Source organism: Hetaerina americana, unplaced genomic scaffold (genome assembly GCF_022747635.1).
Source record: "Hetaerina americana unplaced genomic scaffold, ioHetAmer1.1.p SCAF_4, whole genome shotgun sequence".
In the NCBI taxonomy this organism is placed as follows: domain Eukaryota; kingdom Metazoa; phylum Arthropoda; class Insecta; order Odonata; family Calopterygidae; genus Hetaerina; species Hetaerina americana.
In genome coordinates this window covers 68,047,796-68,060,031 of record NW_027286985.1, presented here as the reverse complement: position 1 = coordinate 68,060,031, position 12,236 = coordinate 68,047,796, and the positions used below count along the sequence as shown (strand labels likewise).

Sequence of the window (12,236 nt, the reverse complement as noted above, 5' to 3'; positions counted from 1 at the left end):
AGTGCTGGTTGCCGCCACAAAAAGAATAAATTTTCCCTCGGTCGGACCCAGTTTATTTAGTGGGTAGCTTGCTCGTATAATCCGCCGGTCTCCAGTTTGACCCAGTCTCCAGCGCGTTGATGCATACTGTGCAATGGTTTTCATGGCGCTTATTTTATGATGCAAAACGATCTGAGATTTTGGAAACTTTTTAGCAAACCGGAATTGGGAAAATGCCTATTAAGATATCTCAAGTGATAACTGCAAGATCTTAGCCATCCGGGAAATATTAAATCCAAATCTTGCTCTAAAAAGAAACGAATAAATCAAAAAACCGGAGTTATCCATTCTTTAAATCGTATGCCAGCTCTTGAAAAATCTTTTACTCTTGCTTTTTTCCTCTAATTATTTCCCCCGAATTTTCATCCACTAAAAATAATTTAGAAATGAGTCGATGCATTTCTTAGTTATATCTAATATGGCTATATCAACACTAATATTTTGTTAAACCTCGAACTGTGATACTTAAATTTATTTTGTTAATTTGAGATGAAAAATTTTGTCAAATTCAAATTCATTCTCCTCTTCTGTTTAACTTTGATCAAGTAAACTTGGTCAATTTAGGACTTATGCCTTTAATTTCACCTAGTATTTTTCTCAAATATAGGTAGGCCTGCTCGAATATCGAAAACCTAGCTCCTTGCGAATGATTTATCCACACATTCGACGAACTAGACTGCAAGCAATCCTTCACTCGAGTTGATATTTGATGTAGCATGCAAATGTATAATGATCTGGACTCAAATTTAATCGTTTGTATTCTATCCTATCGGTCCACCCGTTCGACTGTTAATAAGAAAAGATCAATCGCTCACTCATTGTCGTCATCCCGGACGCGTGCAAAAATCGGAGAGGAAACGGAATGAGACGAGGGAGATCAAGGAAGTGTTTGGGGCTGACGGCGGTTAGGGGAGACGGAAAAAACGCAGTAGAATCAAGGTGACGGTGGGAGAAAAGGACGAACACGGGGGAGCGCTAGGTGGGGAGGAGAGAGAGAGAGAGATGTGAGAGGAAAGGGAGAGTGGATTTTGGACTGAAAGAGGTGGGTTGGAGAGAGAGAGAGAGAAAGATGGTATTTTTTTCTTCCCTGTTGATGGGAGGGAGGGAGGAGAGTATTGGAGTGGGGAGGATTTATAAAGTATGGGGCGGGGAGAGGGGTTGGCGGGGTGTGTGGTTGCCCGTCCGGTCTGCTCCCGGCTCAGCGATCCGTGGAGCAGCCACCACCCCACCCCCATCCCCCTTCTCCTTTCACCCTTCCCTCCTCCGTGCAGCTCCCCCTTTCCCTCTCTCCTTCAACCTCCCTCGTTCCGCCCCCTCCACCCACGGACCCCCTTCCACACTCCTCTCCTCCGCCCCCCTCCCTCCAGACCCGGAGAACCCCGCGCGGTCCTCTCCCGCCCGTTCCGAGAGCTCCCCCTCAGATACTCCCGAGGCCTCCGCGGAGGCAGCCCACGATTCTCCTCGTGCCAACCCATTCCTCCCGGCGCCTCGGCGGTCTTCGTGTTTTTCGACACCACCGCCCCCCCGCCCTCTCTCTCTCCCACTCACCTTATCCTCCTCTTGTGTTTGTGACCAAGGGACTGACTGCTCCTCGCGAAGTTTTTGGTGTGCCCGTTTCGGAAGGAAGCGTGTTACTCTTTTGTTTTTTTTTGCTGGTTTATTGTTCTCGCCCCGTCCCGTCCTTCGAGGAGGGGGAAGGGAGACGCATCTCAGGAGCGGAAGAGCTGAGATAACCCGTGGTCGTAGTGGTGAAACGTCGTGAAGGGGACGATTTTGTTCCATCCATCTCCCCCGTGAACGCCGACTGAGTACGCGAGTTATTGTGGGAGATTCGGAGCCGCCGCCTAAATTGCCTTCGGTGGATTTTCCTGGCCACAAACAGAGTCGTTGCGCAAGGCAAGGAAAATAGTTATATTTTTTTGCAAATATTTAAAAAAAAACAGAAAAGGGAGTGTCGGGGTTGGAATATTCCACCCCGCGTCACTGTTTATATATAAATAAGGAAGTAGTCGGGGTTGGGGGAAGAGGGGAAGACCTGTGTTTTGGAGTGTGTGATCGTCAATTATTTCCCGCTCCCGCTTCTGCTTTAGCTGCCCGCCGACGCTGATGTTGTATGTTGCTGTTGTTGCATAATCCATGATATGAAATGCGGTGTGGTCGGGCTTCGGGGGTGCATACATGATCGAGTGGTGTCTTGATGGTGTTGGTCCGTGGGTTTCCCGGCTGCCCCCTGCCCCCTCCTCCCTCGCCCTCCACCTCGGCCGCCTCCGCTTCCCCGCCCCCGAGGCCCAGGCGCCGTCGGAGGCGGCGGGCCAACTCCCAGCGCCCTCCGAGGGCCTCCACCACCGCCTCTGCCGCCGCCGCCGCTGCTTCTTCTCAATCTAACCACCGATCCTTCTGTTCTTCGTCCACACAGGTGCCGGGGAGCGAGGCCGCCGGAGAACCGATCGAAGGTGAGTCGAAAAATAAAAATGAGAAACTAATGAGCAGGAGGAAATGCACCCTTTTTATTTCCTTCGCATTTTTCTTCACTTACGATGCCCTTCTTTGTTTTTTTACCCTCCAGCTTCATTTTTTCACTTCACGTTTTCGCCTTTTTACGAGTATTAATCTCTCTTTCTCTATCTCTCCATCCATCCCGCCAATCATCTCGACATTGGTGATTACTGCATGCCTTCTGTCTTGAGTTTTTTAATCACGGCCATCAGCAGCCACCGCCACTCATTCGATTTTAAAAGGTTTCTTTCTCTCTCTCCTCCTCTTCAATCCATTCCCCAAATCCTTTTCTAAATATCCCTTTCCACCTTCTGCTATCTTCTGTTGTTTCCGTCGTAATCAGAGACGCGCATGCCTTTGGTGTCTGAAATTTGGTTTTGTTTCCGAGCTAATTGGACGAGTTATTGGTTCTCATTCTTTTGAATCAAAACGTCTATTTTGGCTGGCTTTCATGTCCTCCGTAATTATGCACTCAGTAATGAGATGTCAGAGGGCCTTGAAATAAGCCATTCTGCTTATGGGTGAACGAAATTTGCAAATTTTGGACACACCCCACTGCATGTGCATGAAATCGTGATAATATCTCTCTTGTATGCTAGTGCATTATGTATTTTTTTGACCTTTACAAGCTTAAGAATGTGTGCCTCAAATATTGCCATTCGTCTTTTAGTTTGCATTGCAAATGGCCTCCGTAAATGACTCATACGCGGTAGCACAAATTTGTTATATTGTTTGTTTGCTTTTAGAGTGACTCAATAGGAAGTAAGAAAAAAAGCCAATAGGAGAAGTAGTGTACTCGTACATTCTTACAGTGCCAAGGATGAGTAGAAGTCCTTGTATTACAGTGATCAGGTGCAACACCTCTCCTTCCAGTGTTCGGGTGAAATGGTAGAGCATTGGTAAAAATTATGTGGAAATGTGGGAGAGGGATTATATGCATTCCTTTTATGAGGATTCCTATGCAAAGTTTTCTTCAAGGACGTCAGTCATTTCTCTTGGCTTTCAATAACCAACAGGCTATTTTGATACTATAGATTTAGGCCTTTCCGAAGCCGTAATCGTCTTCAAAACCAGGATTCCTTTTCTGTGTGCTCAGGTTCGTACATTTATTGGATCGGTTCCAACTTCACTTGCGTGTTGCTCCACCGCCGACATCAATTTTTTTTCAGTTTTTCCTTTTGGAAACTTTTACCAAGTCGTCGTTTTGCGCTCTCAGTTTCTGCGCAGCAGTCTTAGGGAGTAGCCTTTGATTCTGCCACCTCTTCGGGATGTTGCATTCGCTTCCAGAATTCGGGTCTAGCTTGGGTTTGCTCTTCATCGCCTAAGTAACTCACCTTCCACCAGCAAACCGTTTCGAATTCTCAGTGATGATAATGTTTATCGCGGCGAGAGGAGTTTCTGGATGCAGGGGCATACACTAATGACCGTAGATATTAAGAAATCTGGACAATATCACGAAATTTTTATGACTTAATGTCGTTCTTCATGATGGCGGGGGCATTGAAGACCAAATACAACGTCAAAAGTTGTCTTTTTTTAAGTCTCTCTTTGCATTTACGGTTTTCCTTTGTCGTGTTTGCTCTCAGGAAAAAAGTTCAATGAAGAAGACACCTGAGATGACATTCACGGTGTTCACTCGTACCATTTCAATAATTTCTGCCAAATTTAAGATCACGATGCGTTCCACGGAGGCGGCTATTATGCTATTTATGCATAAAGTAGAATAAGGAGGGGTGGAGAGGGGGGATGGCGCAATACAGATCCGTCAACTCGAGTTATTGGAGCAGTAATACAATGCAAGGTCATTTTAATCATGAGCGTTATTCGCACACCTTTCCGAGCGTGCTGGTGGCACTCTCGCACATACACAAGCTGAGGCCACCCCGCATCCACATCCATTCCTTTTCCTCTCTCTCTCTCTCTTTCTGTAATAGGAAAAATAAATTTTGTACTCCCTTCCCTGCTTTCTGCCCTTTAAAGAACTATTACGCGCGTGCCCATGTTTTATCACCCCAGTCTCTCTAATTCCCATAACCGGGGGGGTGGAGGAGTAGGGACGAGCATTCGATGCTCTGATCCTCCTCCCCCGCCCCACTCGCTTACTAAACTCACCCGAGATCGAGAAAAATGGCAAAAGTAGGCAAGTGCTGTTACGCTCCTAATGGCATTACGAATTGATCCATGATAATCTGTACCTTAGTTTCTGCACCAAGCAATGCCCCGGGGACATATCCTTCCCGAACGAAAGTGATCTTGTGATCAAAAAGACATCCGGATCAAGAGGTTAAGCCGTGAAGTGTGTTGCTTCATTTTGTCGTAGACGTGACCTCGGCCATTTATGCCATAATGTTAGTGGTTAAATTGTGTTATGCAGCGTAAACATATTTTCTCTCTTATTAAATGATCGGCCTTGATTTATTATGCCTTCCATGTTACTGGGAGCTCGCAAGGCGATATGAGAAGCAACCCTTCCATGCGTGCTGCATCGTCAGTTCTGCTTATGCACATTCAATCCGGATCGCATATTATAAGGTAAAAACTGTGGTCTATTTTTTTTCTAAATAAACGGACCTCTTCGTTGACCCATGAGAATTTCTATTTCTCTTGGACACAAGCGATATCGAAAGCAACTTCTGCATGGGCATGCATCTTCCATCATCTCACACGGTCTTCTAATCTTTCTCCTTAGGTATTCCTTAAAATTCCGGTTTGGTGAATGAATGCGTTGAGAACATGGCTCAGACGAAACGGATGCGGCCTCTTAAGTCGTAATAACCAACACTTCATCTTACATATTTGACGGTTTATCACCAAGGGAGTCATAATCCTTGGTGATTTACTTGGCCCATCTGTTGTATGGTCCCAGAGAGCTTTTCCATTTGACAATATACTACTGAAATATATTAATCATTTGATAAAGAAATGTTCTGATTGATCATTCGGTAGCAAAAGTATTAAGTATACATGTGGGCCTTAGATCAAATATGTAGTATTATTTATCTTAGTTTTTGAAGCGTGAATATTTTGCGAATATTTTTTAATTTATTTTTTTAATCCGATGGCAAGTATTTAGATTTGACCCCATATTACTGTTTACTTAATTTATTGCGCGCTTTGTCTCAGATTTTAACCGCTTGAAGAGGTCTTTAGCTAAAACTAGCTATAATAGCATAACATATATAATATAAAATTTGCACCTGAAGACGATTGGGGGCGAATGATGTTGGAGCACATAAAAATTTACACTAGATGGCCATAATCCCAGTTTTCGATCCATTCCACGCAACAAAGTCTTCAAAGAAATCTAGTTTTAGGCTGCTGGCAGCTGACTATACCATTGTTCCTTTTTTCCACCAAAATACAAGTTTAAAATCATTATTTGAAGTTATTCACAGATTATATCCCATTGGTATCCTCATTTTTTTCTCTCTCAAGGAATGATAGTCCTCAAATATCATTCATTTGAACTTTCGACAGTATTTCATTTTTGAAGTTATGATACTTTCTTTCTTCACACTTCTTATCATAATACATATATTTTGTTTGAAATAGTTGCCCGTTTAATTATTAATTCAAAATTTTAAAACATGTATATACATCCCCTGTAAGTACATACTTATATCTACACCAACCCCTGTAGTGAACGTTTATTTAAATGATGTGTTCATATGTATATTTAAATGATGAAAGTCTCATATTACTCGTGAGCAGAAATAAACCTGTTTTATTGGCATCGTACAGTTTAACGTTCCTAAGTGTAGAAATGCATCTTGTTGGGAATATGCCTTCATTAAACATAGTAGGTTACCTTATTTCAAAGCATACATGAATTTCATTGTCTGAAATGAAATAGATAATCTCTCTCCCATGCCGTTGGATACAGCGTAGCCGACGTGTAATAATTCCGAAGAGAGTCGACGTGTATGTAATCATCCCGAAGAGATGCCACTTCGAAGTGGCCCGGCGCAAAGGGCATCTGGTGGCCTTGCGTCCTCCTGGAGCACATCCTCCGAATCCGTTGCGTCGTAAAAGTTTCAGCCGCTCTGCTCTCTCCCTTTGCGTCTCGGCACAAAGCTTTACGGAACTAAACCGAAGAGCCACAGGAGATGCTTGCTAGGAATCAACTTCCAGCGGTGTCCCGCGGTGGGATCTCGCTCATTCCCTTCCCAACCTCCTCCTCCACCACCCGCGGGTCGCTCTAGGACGCTAAATGCTCTCCATGCCTCCCTCCTCCCCCCATCCTGTGGTAACGGGACACTTTGCAAGTCAAAGGAGGAGGATCCCAGGCCGGAGAGAAATGGGCGTGGTTGCGGGAGAGCTAAGAGAGTCAGAGCGCGTGAACCGGGTGTTGCCGCGATCTCCCTCGAGTGGAGTGTGTTTTGTTTGCGTGCGTGTTGAGCGGGAGATTGGTGAAGATCACCAGGACGGTGCGAGGTGTGAGCTCTTCAACCGAACGAGTTTTAAAAGAGGCCTCGTGTGCCTTCCGTGTGTGTTACATGGGGCTCACGTCAATCCGGCATTTGCCGGATTCGTCTCGGGTATGAATCCGGAATCTTTTCTCCTGCATTCACTCCACACACTAGGTGCTCCTCTTGCAGACCGTGCAATTGATCGTTATCTCGTTATTTTTCATTAGTTGTGATCGTAAAGTCTTCCTGTGGGTAGTTGATGAATGAGACTACGGGAAATACCTAAGCTGCTTTCAAATTTAGGGAAAAAACGAGTGTCAACACAAATGGTGCTTCTTTCAAATGTATTCAAAGTTTTGGGAAAAGTAATAAAATGGCCTTAAGGTTTTTTTGGGATTGTAAAGTTTTATGAGTATATTTTATCTAAGTATAAACTAGTGGTCGCTGCATCGTCCGAAACTGAGGCATAAGATCCACAAATCTGGAACAATTTCGTGTTTAGTACAGTGGATAGGGATTCTGTTGTCACGTGGTGGATGCCACTAGTTATCAACGTTTTTGGGATCGATAGTGCGACTCTACCTCTTTTGCCGAAGTCTAATCGCTACGAACTTCGCCTTCCGAGAACGCTGGGTGGCTAAGTTACCTTCCACTGTCTCTCAATCTCTCATTCGCGTCTGCGGAATTACGCATTCATTTGTTCGCGAGCGAGCATAAGTTGGGTTTTGCCCTACAATGCCCTGGTAGTTCCTTTGCGGGCGTTACGTCATGTTCTCATTTTTGCAAGAGGACGTCATCGCCGCAAGCGCTCCGTACGAGTTACGCCTCCAAATCCGATGGTGCTGAAGTTCGCCCACCCGCATATCGTATTGGCCTCGTTTTCTAATTAGATAATGAGAAGATTTTTTTTTCTCCAAACTGCCAGGTGGATAATTTGGTCGTTCACATGCTTTATTGTACTCATTCGAAGTGAGTGGAATTGGTGGTCGTTGCGAATCAGCAGATTCGGGGCACAATTAAGGAAATATTAGTTCCGTCTCTGCTTCCATCGTTTCGCTGAAATTAATGATTTTGTGATATGATTATATCAATTCGAGAAGTAAGCACCTGGAAATAATATCAGTTTTACATCCCAAAGAATTTTAATTACATACAGTCGCTCAACTCTTCATTCGCTCCCCACGAATACCTCAATGGCCACGTCGCTTATGAAATGAATTGAGAGAACAAAGAGGAGTACAAAGTAGAGGACAAACTGATTCTATTCCGCCTCAATACCAATAAATTCATTTAAAAAAAACAGAAATGAAAATTATTGACACATAAGATATACCTGTAAGTGGGTATTAATTATTTTTATTTTACATTCTACCACGTTCATTTTATTTGAGTCTCAAGGTGTCTTTTGAGACGTAAATATCTGCTGGCAATTAAATGCTGAATGCAACATAATCTCCTTTTTTGAGGAGGGCTACAGGTAACAGTTATGACTACTCAAGAGAATTAAGGCGCGATAAATAAAGCTTTCATGGCTTCTTTCCAAGAATATTCATAGAAATAAATTAAGCCGAGGTAAGCACGGCCTAATTGACGTATTTCACTTACAGAACACATAGATTTTTTTAACCACCAGATGAAAACTTTCGGAAAATATCCATTCCTTACCTATATGCATTCGTAAAACTAGGTTTGTCGTGCTTTAGGAAAGGTCTCGAATGGCCTTGCCACCTTAAAAAAAGGAAATGGCGGTGTGTTAAAAGAGAAAGGAGTATGAAATTCAAGCAAATTGTTTGACCTTTAATCACCGTTTATTTCTTACTGTGCACCATACGCCACCCGTTAACTTCTGATGAAGACCTTTCAAGATAAAATGCGGCGTAATCGCGTTAAGAAGAAGAAAAAGTAGGAAAGCCTGTTTTTTTTAGTATGCCCCTCAACTTTCCAACCGGCTTTAATGAGCATCAGAGTACCTACCGCACCTTTTTATTTCTTTCTTTACCAAGATATTGGCTTGCTTTCGTTTTGCCCTTGACCAGGATAACGTGATGGTCGAGAGAGGGTGACACATAGTATCAGCATGCGCGCTGACACGAACTTGTAAAACGGTATCAGTTACCATCGCCACCGTGATTGACTGGTGACTTTCTTGCTGTTCATACGATCTCACCAAAATATTATACCCTCATTCGCATTTTTCCGTTTCATTGCACAAAGCTGTGGGTAAATTTTGCAGCCGATTCTCAAAAAATTTGTGTGTCTATTATCCTGCAAAATAACTTTAAACGGATTCACCATTCTAACTTGGGGAATCATCATTATCAAGGTTTAAATTAATTAAAAGTCTTTATCTACGCATTTTCTCATTCAGATAACTCTCACGTAGCCTTGAAAAATGCACCACTTTCGTTTAATAAACGCGTAAATAATTTAATTTCTCTGAGGATGAGTCAATACTCTTATGTCTCTCGTCTCTCCCCATTTGCCCCCCCCCCTCCATCCAACAGGGAATGTTAAAAATCATGGCATATTCATTTATAGAGTTCAGAAACTTTCTATCGTCAATCTCGATTAAAAATAAAACGACCCAAATGGAAGATAATAAAAGGCGTAGCGTTACATTAGCGGTCTGTTGCGTAACTTTGACCAGATATAGAACAGGAAATATTCCCTTCAGAAACGTTTTATGTCGCCAGGTACGCCATTCCGCAGCAGAACTGCGATATTTATAGAATAGCCTCAATACCGGGATGTCATTCAGTCGTAACGGTAACCGCAAAGCTAAACATGAATTAGTACAACTTGCAACGCAAGTCCGTATCTAGAAATATAGAAACATTGCGTAAAGTTGCGTCCACCGGTTTACGATTCTGACGGATTAGATAATGATGCCGTTTCGTTTCTTAAAAAAAAAACGTCTTTTTTCATTTTGCAAACATTGCTTTCGCGATTGCATATCCCTTTTCACTTTAGCATCTCGGTTTTTTTGAAACATGGAAAAGGTTGCATGAAATAAAAGAAAAAAATTGCTGAAAGAAATGTGAAGTGAAATGACCGATTGAATGTATTATTATCTCATATAAGCTTGGTGAGATTTCATGAGATCCAAACCTCTAAGATGACGACAAATTTCCGCCAAAGCCTAGTCAAACGAATGCGCCCGCTTCCTCGTCTTTCTAAGGGCTGCGACGGTGTCGTGTCCTTAAACTCAAATTAAAAGGAAGCTGTAAATGTCAGCGCGCTCACGAAGTCCCCTTTCCCGAATCCAGTAAACAACGCCTTACCTCTCGGGCGAGGGTTGAACCCATCGAGCCCTTCCTCCATCCGTTTCACCTCCAACAGGAGTGGAATAACGAAGTTAAATCATATCCGTGAGCAAGATCGTCGTTCGATTGAAATATTGGGTTTGAGAAATCCATGAGCATGTCAAAACTTTCCTGTCATATTTATTGAATGTACCTATAGAACGAGTACTCGTATTTGCTTCCTGAGATCCTCTTTTGTCTTCAAATACGTCCTTTGAAGGACTCTAATCAATTAATTGCCTTGTTGTTCTCGGGAGGAAACACAGGTTATCGCAACTTTGTGAAATATTTTAAACCCTAAATTAATGTAAATCAAAATACACCTTTGCCTCTCTCTCGGTGCTTGAATTTAAAAAAATTGGAATTCAAACATTTTGTTTAGTTTTACCTCAGACTCTTTCGAAATCACAAATTAGGCATCGTCTTATATTTGAGTGATTTTTATGGACTTCCTTACAGAATGGACAAAAAAATTCTGCTTTAATACTATATAGATTATGGCTTCGTATTCCGTGTACCGAAAAGTTTTTTTTTTCTTTTCTTTCTATTTAAGTATGAGACCGTTTGCTTTCACGTAATGGAAAACTAACATCAGGGATTTGAGTCAACAAGAATGTGATTGCCATTTTCTCTCATCTGGTTCCCTCGTTTTTAGTAAGATGTAATGCACTTAAAAATGATGAAAACACAAGACCTACGGTAGAGCAGATTCACTTTTCACTCGAGCACACACAAACGACTTTTGTTTGAACTCCCCAAGGTTTATGGACACCCCAGAGATGGGAGAGGGTGGGGAGATATGCTAGGTGACTGGTAAGACGGCAGGGGAAGAGTCGGAGCAGTTCTCGCACCTTGTTAAAGGATGCGGAACATCGGTTCAAAAGTCAGTTATGCTCGACGCACGTTTCATATAGCTCACGTCTCGATCTTCCTGAAATCATAGGCTCGTTCCTCTCTGACGCGATGTTATTCTTTCATCTCAGTACTCCTGCCCCTTCATTTTAAGATAACCCATACACGGCGTGCGATGCTCTGAAACGATTCCTAAAATATAATTTTAGGTTCTTGAAAGAGATTAGGCAATTGATGAAGATTCCCTTTTTCCAGTTGAAGAATGTTCTTTGGTACGCTCTCCGTGAAATTATAGGCACCTGATTCAACAGAATTCCAATAAGCTCCATCCATTCCCTTTCCTTACACGCATGAGTAAATGTAATAGTAGGTGTTACCTGCTGTATACTTAAAATTTCCTAGATTTCACCTTAGGATATAGTGCGTACAAGCGTTTTTTTCCTCCTCCCCCCTTAGAGTCATTACTGCTATGTGGTTGCCACTAATATATGAACGTAACCTTCACCATGTGAATCTAATTACTGTAAAATGATGAAGTGCCCTTTTCTAGGTGATGCTGGATGAATTTCATTTTCAAATCAGAAAAAAAATGTAGCAACAAAGGTGTCTGTGTTGTTGCATGATCGTTAAACGCGATAATTGCTTTGTTTACCTAAGTCACTCTTTATATTGAAGCATAAATTATCCAAATGAATATGATGGTTCGGGCATATCCTTTGTTCTATTTTCAGACTTAATTATTTTTGCTCGGTTTAAATCCAGCGTGTTTCAAGGTTAGGCTACTGCATGAATATCATCTTCAGCGTTATGTTATGGAAATTTTATCTTTTAAATTCTTTAACCTTGAATTTCTAAATCAAATTATTTCCACCGACTTTCAATTTGTTCGCGACGAACATTACGTTAGTAATGTAGCCATTAGTATATCTGTCATAGGGCTAGGATTATAGTAAAACGATGAACACTCATTGGTAGTGTATTAGATTGGAAAGAATTTTCTTCGCGGGGTACCGTCAGCGGGTCTTTGTGAAACCAACTCGACGCCATCATTAGGAACACTCGTAATAAGAGCTATTAACAATTGTCAACTGATGCATTGCGCAATCTTGCGGCGAAGAAAATCATGTAGATGGAGTTT

The 12,236-nt window shown here is 42.5% G+C and overlaps 1 protein-coding gene across 2 annotated transcripts in view; it reads left to right on the top strand.

The window, feature by feature from the left end:
- The window catches only part of chas (chascon), a 291,630-nt gene that overhangs the window by 135,562 nt on the left and 143,832 nt on the right, over positions 1 to 12,236 (top strand). For both annotated transcript variants that reach the window (XM_071590918.1, XM_071590917.1), the window contains exon 3: positions 2,456 to 2,492. In XM_071590918.1, the coding sequence (XP_071447019.1) occupies positions 2,456 to 2,492 (37 nt within the window). The remainder of the gene's footprint in view (positions 1 to 2,455; positions 2,493 to 12,236) is intronic.